The sequence below is a fragment of the Ornithorhynchus anatinus genome, chromosome 3 (genome assembly GCF_004115215.2).
Source record: "Ornithorhynchus anatinus isolate Pmale09 chromosome 3, mOrnAna1.pri.v4, whole genome shotgun sequence".
Taxonomy (NCBI): Eukaryota; Metazoa; Chordata; class Mammalia; order Monotremata; family Ornithorhynchidae; genus Ornithorhynchus; species Ornithorhynchus anatinus.
The window spans coordinates 75,969,071-75,987,925 of NC_041730.1; the positions used below are offsets into that span (position 1 = coordinate 75,969,071).

Genomic DNA, 18,855 nt, shown 5'->3' on the forward strand with positions numbered 1-18,855 from the left:
ACCCTGCCACACAAAGATCATTCTCAGCTCAGGCAAAATCAGGCATTGTAAAAGAAATTAAAACCCTGCCCAGTCAGCTTGAAGAAGTCTCTGTTCTCCCTCTATCCTTTCATTACAAGTTATATGGACAATGTCCTCTGGTGTTTTGGAAAACCAGTCTATTAAGCACTTTCTGGTGAGCAAATTTTGACTTGAGAACAGGGAAAAGGAAATTAGGAATTAAATCTAGACGTTAACCTGCACGACAACTCATCTACATCCAGGAAGTTGAGTCACGCAAGAAGAAAAATGCTTTGATTGGGGATGAAAGTTCCTTGTTGAAGAAAACTGAATCAGCATTTCCCTAGTTCTCAAAATCCATTATGGAAATCAAAAAGACTCAGTTTCAATGATTCAGTTCAGTCCTTGGTGGGCAGAACTGAGCTGGGTCACCAGAACAATCTCTCTCATGCTTATGGGGAATACTTTTTGAGGCTGAAGAGAAAGCATACCTAAGCCATGCCTCAACAGTGAGAGAGATGCAAACTAAGTGAATTCACCTAGTTCCCTTCTAATGCGAGGGTTGTGTTCTTGCAAATTGCTGGGTTTAAGCAAACTCACACTGAAAGACCCACCTATTCTGATACTACATGCATGTTCCAAACCATTTCTCTGACATGGAGGCACACGGTATTCACACCAGCTCACACTGTCAGACTGGCTTCCCCTAATTCTTTAATAACATTCTGGTGCATGAAATTATCTGTTAGAACTGAGGGCACAAATCAGATTTGATCTTTCTCTTTTGAGGGTGCATGTTAGCATCTTGACTTTCATCCGATGGACTAAAATTTCCCTCTAGTTCCTGTCAGTTTAAAAATGGGGTAAGAATTTTTTCCTGGTCAGCAGTGGCAGGGATCAGGTCTACACACTCTACCGTTTCGTGCTCTCCCAAATCTTTAATCAATGCTCTGCACACAGTAAGCATTCTATTACCAATGATTGACTGATAATGTTAGGGAATAAAGCCTATCAACCCTTGGAAATATGCAGAATTCCCTCTCCTTCCCCTCCTTCGAAGCCCATATCATTCGCCTCTACCACCCACTCCGGTTACTGCTACGGGCTATTGTTATATCCCGACTAGACTACTGTGTCAGCCTTCTCTCTGACCTCCCTTCCTCCTCTCTCGCCCCGCTCCGGTCTATTCTTCACTCCGCTGCCCGGCTCATCTTCCTGCAGAAACGATCTGGGCATGTCACTCCCCTTCTTAAACAACTCCAGTGGTTGCCTATCGACCTCCGCTCCAAACAAAAACTCCTCACTCTAGGCTTCAAGGCTCTCCATCACCTTGCCCCTTCCTACCTCTCCTCCCTTCTCTCTTTCTACCGCCCACCCCGCACGCTCCGCTCCTCTGCCGCCCACCTCCTCACCGTCCCTCGGTCTCGCCTATCCCGCCGTCGACCCCTGGGTCACGTCCTCCCGCGGTCCTGGAACGCCCTCCCTCCTCACCTCCGCCAAACTGATTCTCTTTCCCTCTTCAAAACCTTACTTAAAAATCACCTCCTCCAAGAGGCCTTCCCAGATTGAGCTCCTCTTCCCCCTCTACTCCCTCTGCCATCCCCCCTTTACCTCTCCGCAGCTAAAGCCTCATTTTCCCCTTTTCCCTCTGCTCCTCCACCTCTCCCTTCCCATCCCCACAGCACTGTACTCGTCCGCTCAACTGTATATATTTTCGTTACCCTATTTATTTTGTTAATGAATTGTACATCGCCTTGATTCTATTTAGTTGCCATTGTTTTTACGAGATGTTCTTCCCCTTGACGCTGTTTAGTGCCATTGTTCTCGTCTGTCCGTCTCCCCCGATTAGACTGTAAGCCCGTCAAACGGCAGGGACTGTCTCTATCTGTTGCCGACCTGTTCATCCCAAGCGCTTAGTACAGTGCTCTGCACATAGTAAGCGCTCAATAAATACTACTATTGAATTGAATTGAATTTAAAACATTGACTCACCTCTTCCATTAAGTCTTTTACCATCAATGATTTCTCTCAATACAATTGTTTCCCTGTCACTTAGTAAATACTCTGAACTTAGAAGCAGTATGATCCAGTGGAAAGAGATTGGCCTGGGAGTCCAAGGATCTGGGTTCTCATTTCAACTGTCATATGTCTGCTGTGTGACCTTGCGCAATTTACTTAGCTTCTCTGTTCCTGTTACCTAATTGGGAAATTGGGGATTAAATTCTACCCTTCTACTTGGACTGTGAGCCCCGTGAGACAGGGACTGTGTCCACCTGATTAACTTGCATCTACCTCAATGGTTAGAACCATGTTTGGCACAGAGTAAGCACTTAAGAAGTGCTTTATTTACTAACAAAAAAGACTTTGTAGCTTTCTGCCATTTTTATGTTTTTTCAAGCATATGCTTTGGTGTAATTTGCATTATACACAAAGAAGAAGTATTCTATTTGGCTTTATTTTTCAAGTAATTAAATGGAAATACCATTTTGTTTTGAACGTAATCAAGTTTGAGGATAAGTGGGTGACCGGAGATGACCCAAAATAATACCCTTATCTTCATTATTTCAAAAATGAGGGCTTCATTCTTACAGTTCAAGAAGTGTACTGCTGAGGGTTTGGTGTTAATGTTATTCCTTTGAGCACATCAGCCATCTGTTGATTTTCCCTAACTAATGGTTCCAAGAACTGTTCACAAACCACATGTAAGGAATTAATGAACAAAACAAACCTTTGTTTCCAGTGTTAAAATATTAAATCCCTTCATTTATTTTAGGGAACTAACAGCTCCCAGAACACTCTGCCTCTAGACATAAGCTTGTTGTGGAAGGGAATGTGTCTATTGTTATAGTGTACTCTCCCAACCGCTTAGTACAGTGCTCCATAATAATAATTTTGATATTTATTAAGCGCTTACTATGTGCAGAGCACTGTTCTAAGCCCTGGGGTAGATACAGGGTCATCAGGTTGTCCCACGTGAGGCTCACAGTTAATCCTCATTTTACAGATGAGGTAACAGGCACAGAGAAGTTAAGTGACTTGCCCACAGTCACACAGCTGACAAGTGGCAGAGCTGGGATTCAAACTCATGACCTCTGACTCCCAAGCCCGTGCTCTTTCCACTAAGCCACGCTGCTTCTCCATACACAGTAAGCGCTCAATAAATACAATTGAATAAATGAACGTTGTGCACACTCATTTAACACCAACCAACTCCCCACTCAGCACACTCAACTCATTTAACGCTAACCTACTCTTTCTGTACCTTGATCCTATCTCAGCTCCACCTATGACCTCTCTCAGGCCTAGAACTCCCTCCTAGGTTTCAAGTCCATCACTCTCCCCACCTTCAAAGTCTTCTAAAATCCCATCACCTTTACCTTCCCTAAGACCTCATTTCTCCTAAACACCTTTGCCACTACACCATTGATTATGCAGTTGGCTGTGTACCCTTTAAGCACTTTGGTGCCTACTTCATCCCTACAGCACTTATGTTCATATCCTTACACTCCACTACTTGCCTTCTTTTCCCCTGTAGACTGTAAGCTCCTTGAGGCCAGGGATCACATCTTCCAACGTTATTACAATGTACTTTCCCAAATACTTAGTACAGAGCTCTCCATAGCGAGCACTCAAATACCATTGATCTTTTTGTGTGGGTATCTGTGGGTGAACACTCAGTAATAGCATTAATTAAATACAGATTCATTTTCCAAGTTCCTACCAGCTCTATGTCAGATGAGAAGCAGTAAGACTAGTGGAAAGAGCACAGGCCTGGGAGTCAGAAGACCTGGTCTCTAAGGCCGGCTCTGCAACTTGGCTGCTGTGTGAGCCTGGGCAAGTCACTTAACTTCTCTGTGCCTCAGGTATCTCATCTGACTCCCAGGCCAAAGGTCTTTCCCCTAGGCCACACTGCTTCCCTTTGAATGATGCTATGACCCCGTCTCCCTAAAGCAGTAAAAACATACTGTTTCCCTGGCCCACAGGAAACCACCTACCATATTCATGATTGTGAGGATGTAAGATTCCACATTTTCGCTACCATGGTATTCAATCATCTTCGTATCTGCTACAACCAGCGTCTCCACCCACCGCTCTTTGCTGATAGAACGTCGAGAAAGCCTTCTGCTGGACAAGTGTTTTTTCTCCCTCCTTTCCTTCTGGATTTCTTGTTGCTTGGAAGTGCTGAAACTATCTGAGAATTGAACAGAAAGCAGGAAGTTAATTCTATATTATAATTATCCTATTTGCTAAGCGTTTACTTTGTATCAAGCACTGTTCTAAGTGCTGGAGACAATACAAGTTAATTAATAATAATAATTATGGTATTTATTAAGTGCTTACTATGTTCATTCATTCATTCAATAGTATTTATTGAGCGCTTACTATGTGCAGAGCACTGTGCTAAGCGCTTGGAATGAACAAGTCGGCAACAGATAGAAACAGTCCCTGCCGTTTGACAGGCTTACAGTTTAATCGGGGGAGATGGACAGATGAGAACAATGGCAATAAATAGAGTCAAGGGGAAGAACATCTCGTAAAAACAATGGCAACTAAATAGAATCAAGGCAATGTATAATTCATTAACAAAATAAATAGGGTAATGGAAATATATACAGTTGAGCGGACGAGTATGGTGCTGAGGGGATGGGAAGGGAGAGGGGGAGGAGCAGAGGGAAAGGGGGAAAGGCCTCTTGGAGGAGGTGAGTTTTAAGTAGGGTTTTGAAGAGGGAAAGAGAATCAGTTTGGCGGAGGTGAGGAGGGAGGGCGTTCCGGGACCGCGGGAGGACGTGACCCAGGGGTCGACGGCGGGATAGGCGAGACCGAGGGACGGTGAGGAGGTGGGCGGCAGAGGAGCGGAGCGTGCGGGGTGGGCGGTAGAAAGAGAGAAGGGAGGAGAGGTAGGAAGGGGCAAGGTGATGGAGAGCCTTGAAGCCTAGAGTGAGGAGTTTTTGTTTGGAGCGGAGGTTGATAGGCAACCACTGGAGGTGTTTAAGAAGGGGAGTGACATGCCCAGATAGTTTCTGCAGGAAGATGAGCCGGGCAGCGGAGTGAAGAATAGACCGGAGCGGGGCGAGAGAGGAGGAAGGGAGGTCAGAGAGAAGGCTGACACAGTAGTCTAGCCGGGATATAACAAGAGCCTGTAGCAGTAAGGTAGCCGTTTGGGTGGAGAGGAAAGGGCGGATCTTGGCGATATTGTAAAGGTGAAACCGGCAGGTCTTGGTAACGGATAGGATGTGTGGGGTGAACGAGAGGGACGAGTCAAGGATGACACCGAGATTGCGGGCCTGAGAGACGGGAAGGATGGTCGTGCCACCCACGGTGATAGGGAAGTCTGGGAGAGGACCGGGTTTGGGAGGGAAGATGAGGAGCTCAGTCTTGCTCATGTTGAGTTTTAGGTGGCGGGCCAACACTTGCGAGGAGGGAGGAGATCTCCTCTGAGGATACTGCAGGGAAGGATGGGAAAGTAGGGGAGGGGGTTGTTGGGGGGGAGGGGAGAGGCGGAGGGGTGACTTTGGGGAGCTCAGACCTGATCGTGTTGATTTTCGTGAGGAAATAGGTGGCCAGATCATTGGGGGTGAGAGATGGGGGAGGGGGAGGAACAGGGGGCTTAAGGAGAGAGTTAAAGGTCCGGAACAATCGGCGGGGGTGACGGGCATGGGTGTCGATGAGGGAGGAGAAGAAGTTTTGCCTGGCGGAGGAGAGGGCAGAGTTAAGGCAGGAAAGGATAAATTTGAAGTGTGTGCCATGTACTATGTGCCAAGCACTGTTCTAAGCACTGGGGTAGATACAAGGTAATCGGGTTGTCCCACGTGGGGCTCACAGTCTTAATCCCCATTTTACAGATGAGGTAACTAAGGCACAGAGAAGTTAAGGGACTTGACCAAAGTCACACAACTGATAAGTGGCGGAGCTGGGATTTGAACTCAAGACCTCTGACTCCAAAGCCCGTGCTCTTTCCACTGAGCCACGTCACTTCTTTATTTGTGTTGCCATATTCCCATGGTCCAAGGGGCTTAATTCTGCCTCCTTAGCAAAAGTTTTCTGTAAGCCTTGACTTGTGAGAGAATGGCAGGCAGCCTACCAAGGGACATGAAGTTTTTTTGTTTTTTTTTTTAAGGCACTTAACTGTCTATTACGTGCCAGGCACTGTTCTATGTACTGGAGTAGATACAAGGTTGGACACAGTTCATGTCCCCCATGGGCTCACATTCCTAATTCCCATTTTAGAGAAGCGGTAACTGAGGCACAGTGAAGTAAAGTGACTTACCCAAGGTCACACCGCAGACACGTAGTGGAGACATGATTAGAAACCAGTTCATTCTGACTCACAGGCCCATGTTCTATCCACTAGGCACTGCTGCTTCTTGGAAAGGCAAGGTGTTGTGCTTTCCTTTTTGGCTGACGAGTTTTTGGGGTGACTATTCATTTCCACATCTCTCTATTCATCCACCACTCTCCCCATCTTTAAATGCCTGCAGCATTTAATAGTGGATAGAGCACGGACCTGGGCTTCAAAAGGTCATGGGTTCTATTCCCTGCTCAGCTACTTGTCTGCTGTATGACCTTGGCAAGTTACTTCACTTGTCTGTGCCTCAGTTCCCTCATCTGTAAAATGGGGATTGAGAGTGTTAGCTCCATGGGACTGTGTCCAATCCAATTATCTTGTATCCACCCCAGTGCTTAGTGTAGTACCTGACAACATATTAAATGCTTAAATACCATAATTACTATTACTGAAATCCCATCTCCCCCAAAGGCCTTCCCGAAGACTTCATTTTCCTATTCACTCTCCCTTCTGCATTGCCTATTCATTTGGATCTGTCCCTTTAAGCACGTGATAGTCACCCCACCCTTGGGCCCACAGCACTTATGTACATAGCCTTATACTCTCTGATTTTCCCATTTACAATTTATTTTCATGTTTGTGTCCTCCCCTAGACTGTAAGGTCTTTGTGGGCATAAGTTCCTGACTTCCAACTTTATTGTACTATACTTTTCCAAGTGCTTAGTTCACTGATATGCATACTGTAAATGCATAATAAACACCATTGATTGATTGCTGATTCTTACCATCAGGAGATATGTATGTCACCATTTTATCTCCCAGAACTAAATTTAAAATTACCTTTACAGTGCAACAGCCATAGCACTGCTAATGAGGCAAAATCACATGCACGGAGAAGAAATTCACTCAGAGCTCCAATGTTCTGTATTCTGATCATTCACTCATTCATCCAGTCATATTTATTGAGCACTTACTGTGTGCAAAGCACTATACTAAGCGCTGGGGAGAATACAATATAGCAATACACAGAGACATTCCTTAACCACAATGAACTTATATTCTGGGTGGATATACAGATATTAATAATATTTTTAAAATTACAGTTACATACAACAGTGCTGTGGGGCTGGCAGTGGGGAAGAACAGAGGGAGCAATTCAGGGTGACACAGAAAGGAGGGAAGAAGAGGAAAGGGGCAGAGGGGCTTACAGAACAGCCTGATCTATGTAATGGTTGTCCATGCAAGCTTGGGCAGATAAATATTTCTAAGAAATAGAGCAATAATTAAAGGACTACCCAAATGATATTTTTTCTTCTCAGGAATGAGTTTAAAAGTCAAATCTAATCTGAGCTCTTCTGCTTTGGAAAGAAAAGAGATTATATTGCCCTTGTGACTCCTGGATGAACAGAGCAATATGGTGTATAAGAGAAAATCCTCAGGAAACCATGGAAATAGAGTCTTAGATGAAGAGGAAGTCCATTAACGCAATAAGGTCACACAGCAGATTTGATGTTGTGAGAAGCAGTGTGGTGTAGTGGAAAGATTCCTGGCCTAAGAAGCAAGAGACCTAGGCTTTAATCCTGGTTACACCACTTATGTGCAGTGTGACCTTGAGCAAGTCATTTAACTAATCTGTGCCTCAGTTTTTCCATTTATCAAATAGGGATTCAATACCTGTTCTCTTTCCCCCGCTTAGACTGCAAGCTGATTATCTTTTACCTTCCTCCATGCTGCAGAGAAGCACTTAATAATGTCACAATTATGATTATGTTAAGGGGTGATCATATTAAATATCATTGCTTTTGGGAAAGGCTGAAGCAAGACATTTGTTCTTTGAAGGCACTTTTTTCCCTTGGGAAATAGGACTTTTCAGCCAAAATCACCTCCATTGACTCAGAGTTCTAATTTCTTGCATTCAAAGACATCAGATCATCTCACCCCCAGTTCCTTTCCCCAGGCTCGAGTGCCCTTAGGTAGTCAGTTAATCATGCTGTCAATCACAGTTGAATGCTACTGTGTGCAGAACACCATGCTAAACACTTAGGAGAGTAGGAACATTGGTATCCTTCTTTCAGAGAATCAGACTTATATTAGTTATATTCATAAGGGCAGAAATAGATTTCAGAAAGGTAAACGTGGAGAGTGAATGCTCAGTGTTATTCTGCTGTTCATGCTCCCAGGATAGCTGATCTCTTTCAAGCACAATACTTTGCCTCTCTTTCTGGCCTTTTTCAAGACCACAAATGAGGTCTTGATGATGAATATTTCTTCATCATAAATGTTAAGAGCATGCCCGTAGGGTACAATCAGACTATTATACTGGCACGATCAATCAATGTTATTTATTAAGCACTTAGTGGGCACAGAGCTCTGTACAAAGCATTTAGAAGAGTTCAATATAAGAAAATTGGTAGACATGCTCCCTGCCCACAATTAGCTTAGTATTTAGAGGGGTGAGCTTCCAGTCAAGAAAGAAGGGGGATGTTTTCTGAATCTATATCTCAATCCTTGCTTATGTGATTTGGCTGAAATCAGATGAGGAAACTAAGGAGCAGAAAGACTGATTAAGGTGATGGAGATTTTGGAATGAATTTTGTTGAACATGTGCTATCTAAAACCATCCATCCTTTCTCAAAGAACCTAGGTTCTAATCCCAGCCTGCCTGTTTGCTGTGTGACCTTGCAAGTCATTTAACTACTCTGTGCCTCAGGTTTTCCAACTGTAAATAGGGATTCAATACTTGTGCTCCCTCCTACTTACACTGTGAGCTCCATGGGACAGGAACTATGTCAGACCTGATTGACTTGTATCTACCCCAGCAGTTAGAACAGTGCTTGACACATAGTAAAGACTTACATACCATTTTTAAAAAGAGGGAGAAAAATCAAGAAGTGTTTCTCATTAAGACTGGCTTTATTCTTATCTTACTTCAACTATGTCAGGATTTATCCCGTTGATTGTGGAACAGCTCTTCTCACATTAAACTTTTCAAAAGAATGAGTCACCCTATCTGTCACCAAGTGACCTGAGGTACTCTTCCTAGATCTAAGGAAAGATAAGAATTAGCCCTGGAGAATTAGGCTGAGGGGGGAAAAATAATTTAAATAAAGGCACATAGCTCTACTAATGGCCCAGCATCATGCTTTGCAGTGAGGGTGAGGGCAGAAGTCAATTCTTTTTATTATTAATAACAATAATAATGCTTGTGGTATTTGTTAAGTGCTTATTATGTTCCAGGCACCGTACTAAGCGCTGAAGTGGATACAAGCAAATTAGGTTGAACACAGTCCCCGTCCCATGTGAGTCCCCGTCTCACAGTCTCAATTCTCATTTTACAGATGAGGTAACTGAATTTCAAAGGATTTATTAAGTGCATTCCTCAAAGGCTCAGCCCTGCTACTGTCAGTCAACCTTTGATTCAGTCCCCTCATCTGATCCTGATTTTCTTGTCCTCCTTGATGTTTCACTTCAACAGAGTCTGGCTTTAATGTTTCTAAAACTCTAAAGCACATACGGAGGAATCTCCTGGATATCACAATGTCACTTCAAGTACAGTGATCACTGGAAAATTTGTCCAGCATTAACCAGCACCTCCCGTCCTTCCGCAAGTGCTCAACTGGAGAAAGGACAGATGAACCAGGGCCATTGCCCTTTGCATTAGCAAACTTTGAGCAGAAAAGAAGAATGGCCTGAGAATGGGGGTGGACCTAAAAAGATAGAAAACAGAGACCCACAGATGTACAAAAGCAGGAGAATGAGGATAGGAAAAAAGGAAAATATATAGAGACAGTGACAGGAAGAGAGACATAGAGACAGGCAAAGAAACAGAGAGACAGAGTGTGGGGGAGAAACAAAGGGAGACAGAGCAACAGGAAGAAATTCATTCAATAGTATTTATTGAGCACTTACTATGTGCAGAGCACTGTACTAAGCGCTTGGAATGTACAAATCGGTAACAGATAGAGACAGCCCCTGCCCTTTGACGGGCTTACAGTCTAATCGGGGGAGACGGACAGACAAGAACAATAGTAATAAATAGAATCAAGGGGATGAACATCTCATTAAAACAATAGCAAATAAATAGAATCAAGAATCAATAAATAGAAATGAAGAGAGACAGGTAGAGTAACAAAGGCATACAGACAAAGACACTGACACTATGCTCTTCTGGTTCTTCACCTATCTCTCTGGCTGCTCATTCTCAGTCTTTTTCATAGGCTCCTCCTCTGCCTAACTATGGGTGTCCCTCAAGGTTCTGTTCTGGGTCCCCTTCAAATCTCCATCTACACTCACTCCCTTGCAGAACTCATTCACACTCATGGCTTCAACTACCACATCTATGCAGATGATACCCAAAACGACATCTCCAGCCCTGATCTCTCTCCCTCTCTGCAGTCTCTCATTTCCTCATGGCTTCAAGACACCTCTACTTGGAAAACCTCAAACTTAACACATCCAAAGCAGAACTCCCCATCTTCCCAACCAAACCATGTCCTCCCCTTGACTTTCCCATCACTGACAGCACCACCACACTTCCGGTCTCATAAGCCGGTAACATTGGCATTATTCTTGACTCCTCTCTTTCATTCAACTCACATGTACTATCACTGAATGCTTTCAGTTCAACCTTCACATTATCACCAGAATCCACCCTTTCCTCTCCATCCAAATTGCTACCACGCTAATCCAACCACTTATTTTACCCTGGCTTGATTACTGTATCAGCCTCTGTGCTGACAGACCTTCCTGCCTCCAGTCTCTCTCCAATTCAGTCCATACTTCACTCTACTGTCCAGATGAGCATTTTTCTACAAAGGCATTTAGTTCATACTTCCCCACTCTTCAAAAAACTCCAGTGGTTGCCCATCCATCTCTGAATCAAACAAAAACTCACCATTGGCTTTAGAGCACTCCATCAACTTACCCCCTCCAAACTCACCTCGCCCACATACTTTAACCCAGCCCACATACTTTGCTCCTCTTTTGCCAACCTACTCATTTACCTTGATTTTGTCTATCTCACCACTGACATCTCATCCACATCCTCCCTTTGGCCTGGGATGCCTTCCCTCTTCATATCCAACAGACAATTACTCTCCCCATCTTCACACATTTCCTCCAAGAGGCCTTTCCTGACTAAGCTCTCATTTCCTTTTCTCCCACTCCCTTTTGCATCATTCTGCCTTACTCCCTTTATTCACCACACCCTCAGCCCCACAGCACTTATGTACACATCTGTAATTTATTTACATTGCTGTCTGTTTCCCCCTCTACACTGTAGGCTCACTGTGGGCAAGGAATGTGTTATACTGCACTCTCCCAAGTGCTTGGTACAGTGCTCTGTATATAGTGAGCACTGAATAAATATGACTGATTGATAGATGGACAGAGATAGGCAGATGTAGAGAGAGACAAAGAGAAACTGAGAGACAGAGATAGACAGAAAGAGACAAAAAGACAGAGAAAAAAAGAGAAAGAGATAAAGAGAGATGGTGCGACGAAGACAGAGAGAGACAATGGGAGAGACCAAGAGAGACAATGGGGCATCGAGAGACAGCAAGAGAAAGACAGCAAGAGAAACAGAGACAGAGATCAAGAGACAGACAGTGAGAGGGACAACCAGAAAGACAAGGGAGCAGACAGCAAAAGTAGGGAGACAGATATTTGAGAACAACAAAAAAGAGACATGGAAGAAAATGAGAGGGAGCACAGAGAGGAAGGCAGGGAAATTGAATAGGAGCAGGGGTGATTGAAAGGAGTGGGATGAAAGGAAGCAAGGGCAACACTCTTAAACAGATACAAATATAGAAGCACCTACACAGGAAGGAATAATTGTAGAGTCCTAGATTGATTGAACTTTTTTATTGAACACATTGTCTGCAGAGCACTGTACTAAGTGATTTGGAGAGTTCAGTATGACAGAGTTTATAGGTTCCCTGCCCACAACATTATGGATATGCACATAAGTGCTATGGGGCTCAGGGAGGAGTGAATAAATAGACATTAATATAAATACATTATGGATATGAGAAATTATGGATATGATACAGGAGATGAATTCCTTCGCATCTTGGAGGAATGGCTGCCAGGGCTATGCCCACTGATGCCATGGAAGACCCAATCAAAATTAAATCCTGTCACTCCCCTTGGCCTTCTTCTCTCTCTCTCTCTCTCTCTCTCTCTCTCTCTCTTACACATGCACATTCTATTTTTTTTTTTTAGAGGAAAGTGCAAATTTAAAAATGGCCCTAGAAAGGCCAGGAGCTTCAATACAGTTGCATATTCATTCATTCAATCATATTTATTGAGCACTTACTGTGTGCAGAGCACTGTACTAAGGGCTTGGAAAGTAAAATTCGGGTAACAATCCCTACCCAAAAATGGGCTCACAGTCTAGAAGGGGGAGACAGACAACAAAACAAGTAGACAGGCATTAATACCATCATAGCAGGATAGTGCTACATTTCAACAAATTCGAAAAAAGGCACATGGAAAAGTCCCAAGTGTAACAAAACTGTTTCTCAGTTCTCAGAGATTCTTGGGAAGATTTTATGTGGAAAAAATATATTTGTATATGACCTTTTATCCAAAACTGTCTTTGGTGTCTATAAATTTTGACCTTGTTTCACTGTTGGTTTTATAATTGCTCATATAGTATTTTGCTTTATTTAAGGTGTGATTTCTTTTTAGTGTGTCTGGCTCCTCAACCTTGCTCTCAGGAATATAGGACTTTCAACCCCCACCATGAGCCAGGGAATGTGTCTGAATTATTATCTCTGTACCTTTACTTCAGTCATTATTAGAGTGCCTGATACAACGTAAACTCAGAATTAACACACATAGTGATGATGATAATAGTAACAATAATAATAATTGTGGCACTTGCTAGGCATTTACTATTTGCCAGGCACCATTTTAAATTCTGGAGTAGATACAAGATAATTGGTTTGGACATAATCTTGTCCCTCATGGGGTTTATAATCTTAATCCCAAATTTACAGTTGAGGGAACTGAGGCACAGAGAAGTCAACTGACTTGCACAAGGTCATGCACCAGGCAAGTGGCAGAGCTGGGATTAGAACTCAGGTCCTTCTGAGTCCTTCTGCACCCACGCTGTACCCACTAGGCCATGCTGCTTCTTAGTAATAGTAATAAAAGAAGGAGGAGCAAGAGAAGGAGGAGGATGCTGGAAGCAACAGCTCCAAGAGTACATTTCAAAATTAGGGAGGTGTCTAATTCCCTGCTAATTTTGATAAGAAAGATTCTTAATCCTTCCCAATCCTTCCATTTTCCTGGCATCACTATTTGTATTGATAAAAGTTTTAGAAAAAAGACTGATTACAAATTCTTGCTTTCTGTAAAAGGGAGATTAAAATGCCTGTCCTCCCTCCTACTTAGATTGTGAGCCACATGTGAGACAAGGACTGTGTCCAACTGATGAACTTTTTTTCTTAAGATTTCTTTAAGCATTTACTATGTGCCAGCACTGTACTAAGCACTGAGGTAGAACAAGCTAATCAAGTTAGACACAGTCCTTGTCCCACATGTGGCTCACAGCTTTAATCCCTATTTTTCAAAGTAACAAAGGCACAGAGAAGTTCAGCGGCTTGCTCAAGGTCACGCAGCAGACAAGTGTCTATCCCAGAACAGTACTTAATATGTAGCAAGCATTTAACAAATACCAGGATTATTTTTACTGACTATTCTAAATCATGGAGGTACACAGTTACCCCATTTCACAGACAACACATCACAGTTTTAACATGTAGTAAAAATTTCAGACACACAACGCTACCTGTTCTCTAAGCAATTCATTGGCCACAAAATTGTACCATATATCTTTGCTGACAAAGCCTAAAAACATATCTTCACCATTTATCTTTGTCTGGAAAAGGTCAGGTTGATAATATTAACATTCAGGCAGTGAACTGTGATTTTTCACTAAGAAATAATGAAAGTAAAATGATGACTACAGTCAGTTCTTTTTCCCCTCAAGTCCTTTTTAAATTTAATTTTCTTTTTCAACTGGGACTCCATAACACATATTGAGCCAAACATTTTGATTGAGTAGATCAGTCATGAGTTGTAAGGGAAATACTTTGGGAGATGTATTCATCCTTTCAAACCATTGGCCAGCATATTATGCGCATATTAGCAGTGGGTAATATGCAAAAGACATTTATTATCACAGGAAATTCTATAGGCAAAAAAATACCAGGAACTTCAAGAAGCGGCATGGCCTAGTGGAAAGAGCATGGGACTGGGAGTCAGTGGGCCTTGGTTCTAATCCTCGCTCTGCCAACTGCTTGCTGTATGGCCTTGGGCAAATCACAATTTTCTGCGTCACGTTCTACTGTTCTCCCTCCTACTTAGTCTCTGTCCCGCACGGTCTTCATAGTCTGTCCCCAAACTAATGAACTTGCACTTAACCCAGAGAAGTATTTGACACATATTAAGCACTAAATACCATGGAAAAAAGGGGTTTAGAAAAGAGGAGTACAATACTGTACCCTTTGATTACACACCTAGCATCTATGGATGAAGGAGTATTCTTAATCTTTCACGAGGTAACTATCAGTCACACTATTCTCTGAACTTCCTTTGGTGCTGTTGGGTAGACTAATGAACAGAGTGGAACAGTTGCTTATGCTAGCACGATGCTTCCTAAATTATTGAACCCCAAATGAAAGAATCCGTGCACTTCCCAAAGTTCTGAACTTATTCAGCCACTCCCAGGCAGTAACTGATTACAAAACGGCTGTTTGAGATATAAGACGTAAGCAAATATCCGATTCAAAAGTTGACCATATCTGTGTGGGATGGGCACAATTCTAGAAGAGGACCTTCTAGTGGAAATCTCTTTCTGGGTCCCAAATGGCTTTGGGGAAAGCTGAAATTAAGGGAATTTGCACTGTGCCAACAGGACCAAATATGTGGGAATCAACACCCAACTTGGAAATGATGATGTAAACATGCTGCAAGACCAATTGCTTTTTCTAGAACCAACCTCATCTTTCACACTGTCAACCCCCTTGCCCACATTTTCCCTCCTTACCTGGAACCTCTCTCCATTTATACCCAACAGATCACTACTCTATTTTCAAAGCCCTACTAAAATCACATCTTCTCCAAGAAGCTTTCCCTAAGCCCTCACTTTCCCTATTTGCCCTCACTTCTATGTCACTTCTCCTATCTGCTCTCCCTTCTGCATTGTCTCTTAACTTGGGTCTGTACCCCTTAAGCACTTTGATTTTCACCCCACCCCCACAGTACTTCTGTCCATATCCTTCTGTAATTTATTTTAGCTTGTCTCCTAGTCTTTAAGGTACTTGTGGACAGGAATCTACTTATTCATATTGTAAAGTCTTCTCCCAAGTGCTCAGTACAGTGCTCTGCATATAGTAAACACTCAGTAAAGACCTGGATTGATTGATTGGATGGATGGATTGATTGATCGGTTCTAATCCCATACAAGCCTGCAGGTTTCCCTTAGATTGGGGGACCCAGATGGGGCAGGGACTGTTCCTGATGTGGTTATCTTATACACCCAGTTTTCCTATAACCCAAGGGTTGGGTTCTTGTGAAACCTCATGTTAAGAAAAACACATGCCACTGTAGTTCCTCACCTGATCTGATGCTGTGCCCATCTTCACAAGAAGAAAAAAAATCTTCAATTACATAGACCACTGAGCTCAAAAAGGTTTACAATGTCAGGGGAATATTCTCTAATCATTACTCATTTTCTAAATAAAATGTATTAAAAACACAAGTTATTTTATAATGGAGCACATGTTTCCCCATCATTAATTATCATTATTAGGATTATGTAAGCTCATTAAGGACAAGAAACATATCTGCTCATTTGTTTATGCTGTACTCTCCCAAGATCTTAGTACAGTGCTCTTCACATAAGCAGCATGGCTTAGGGGAAAGAGCATGGGCTTGGGAGTCAGAGGTCATGGTTCTTATCCCAGCTCCATCTCTTGTCAGCTGTGTGACTTTGGGCAAGTCACTTAAATTCTCTGGGCCTCAATCACCTCATCTGTAAATTGGGGACTAAGACTGTACCCCACATGAGACAACGTGATTACTTTGTACCTACTCCAGCGCTTAGAACAGTGCTTGGCACAATAGTAAGTGCTTACTAGCATTATTATTATTATTTTTCAATAAATACCATTATTACTATAATTATTATTAGCAGAGTGAGAGTTGAACCCGTGTCTTCTGACTCTCAATCCCATAGTTTTTCCACTAAAACGTATTGCCTACTGGGTGTAGGTCTAGTCCAAGGTGGGGAGAGTTGGAAGGGTGGAAGGATGGGGGGGTGGTCCCCCATCTGAAGGACTTGTCCAAGAATTTAGAATGGACCCAGGGCTCATGAAGAAGGTGAGTGAGGCAGAATCCTTTTTCTATAGTCATTCTATGCAGGGTGTTGAGCAGTTTGTTGGACAAGGCTTTTCAGATAGCACTGGGGAAGAAGACCCTTTCTTTTCTATTGCCTTTTCTTTTCCCATTGAAAAATGGGGATAAGACATTTTGAAACTTTTCCCCACTAATGGTAGTGTATTTTAGTAGAATGAGCAGGGTACTCGGGAGACCTGGGTTCTAATCCCAGCTCTGCCAGTGGCTTTTTATGATGGACAATTTACATAATCTCCCTAGGCCACAGTTTCCCGATGTGTAACAAACGTTCCATACCCTGCTCTGCCAGCATCTTAGACAGTGAACAGCAGCGTGGCTCAGTGGAAAGAGCCTGGGCTTCAGAGTCAGAGGTCATGGGTTCGACTCCCAGTTCTGCTACTTGTCAGCTGTGTGACTGTGGGCAAGTCACTTCACTTCTCTGTGCTTCAGTTACCTCATCTGTTAAATGGGATTAACTGTGAGCCTCACGTGGGACAACCTGATTACCCTGTATCTCCTCCAGCGCTTAGAACAGTGCTCTGCACACAGTAAGCGCTTAACAAATACCAACACCACCAAAAGGGACAGAAACCAGGTCTGATCGAATTAGCTTGCACCTACCTCACTACTTAACCCAGTATAACAATCACTTAATAAATATGATAAGGATAACAGTTTATCAGGGACAGTTAATTGAGGGCAACCCTCAAAGACTTATTTTCTCTGGAAGTTGCAGCTCACATGAAACAAATGAAAACAGGCTACACAGCTGCTCCCTTCTGGTTTAAAACATAAGTAACAACAATCAACAGTAATTGCAGTATTTACTAAACACTTACTATGAGCTAAGCACTATACTAAGCCCACGATAATCTGGTCAGACAGTCCCTCTCCCTCATGAGGCTCACAGTCTTCAGGGAAAAGAGAATAGGTGTTGAGTCCTCAATTAACAGATGAGGAAACTAAGGCACCGAAAAGTTAATTGATTTGTCCCACATCACCCAGCAAGCAAGTGGTGGAGGCAGAATTAGGACCCAGGTTCTCTGACTCTCATGTCCATGCATTTCCCATATAGGCCAGGCTGGTTCCAGTAAATCCGGTCAGTAACAAACTCAGCAAGTGAAGAGAGTAGCTAACAAGGGATCAGCTGCATCACCACCCTGAACCCACTCCAAACCCCCTCCAAGGCTTGGAGTCTCAATGTCCTGGGCCTTTGGTTCTTCTCCTGGATGACAGTTCACTGAAACCTAGCCAGGAGATCACCCTCATGTGTTCATATATGCAAGTCAGAAAAAGTTAGACCATTCTATTGTCAATTCAAAATATCCTTGGCCAAAGCCTAAATCCACAGTCATGCTTTTTATTTCCCATCCCCCTAAAATAAGTCCAAACCGGCAATGAGAAGCAGCATGGCCTAGTGGATAGAGTAAGGGTCTAGGCGTCAGAAGCAACCGGGTTCCAATCCCAGCTTCGCTACTTGCCTGAAATATGACATTGGACAAGTCACTTCAATTCTCTGTGCCTCAGTTACCTCATCTGTGAAACAGGGATTAAGATTGAGACATGGACTGTGTTCAGCCTATCATGTATCTTCCCCAGTGCATAGTACTGGCATGTAGTAGTAAGTGCTTAACAAATACCTAAAAAAAGGACAAGAAGGAGAAGCTGACATTTTCAAATGCTAAATCAATCGCATCTACTGAGTGTTTACTCTATGCAGGGTACTGTTCCAAGCATTTGGGAGAGTACAATACAACAGTAGGAAGACGCTTTCTCTGCCCACAACAAACATAGTCCAGAGGTGACGACAGACATCAGTAAAAAATAAGTACAGTACGGATACATGCTTACGTGCTGTGGGGCTGACGGAGGAGCAAATAACGGGTACCTATCCAAATACAAAGGCGACACAGAAGAGAGTGGGAGAAGAGGAAATGAGGGTTTAATCAGGGAAAGCCTCTCAGAGGAGATGTGTCTTTAATAAGGTTTTGAAGGTGGGGAGAGTGATTGCCTGTTGGTATGGCCAGAGGCAGGATGTGGTGGAGAGGGAAACAGCAAGATGGAAGAGATGGAGGTACAGTGGCATTAGAGTAATGGAGTGTGTGTGGACTGGGTTGTAGTAGAAGAACAGCGAGGTAAGGTGGGAGTGGGTGATTGAGTGCTTT

At 43.2% G+C, this 18,855-nt stretch overlaps 1 protein-coding gene across 1 annotated transcript in view; it reads right to left on the reverse strand.

Annotated features, from left to right (window-relative positions):
* ADAMTS12 (ADAM metallopeptidase with thrombospondin type 1 motif 12) overlaps positions 1-18,855 on the reverse strand; it is a 318,713-nt gene that overhangs the window by 150,241 nt on the left and 149,617 nt on the right. Inside the window, exon 4 of the mRNA XM_029058942.2 lies at positions 3,996-4,192. Coding sequence (XP_028914775.1) covers positions 3,996-4,192 — 197 coding nt within the window. The remainder of the gene's footprint in view (positions 1-3,995; positions 4,193-18,855) is intronic.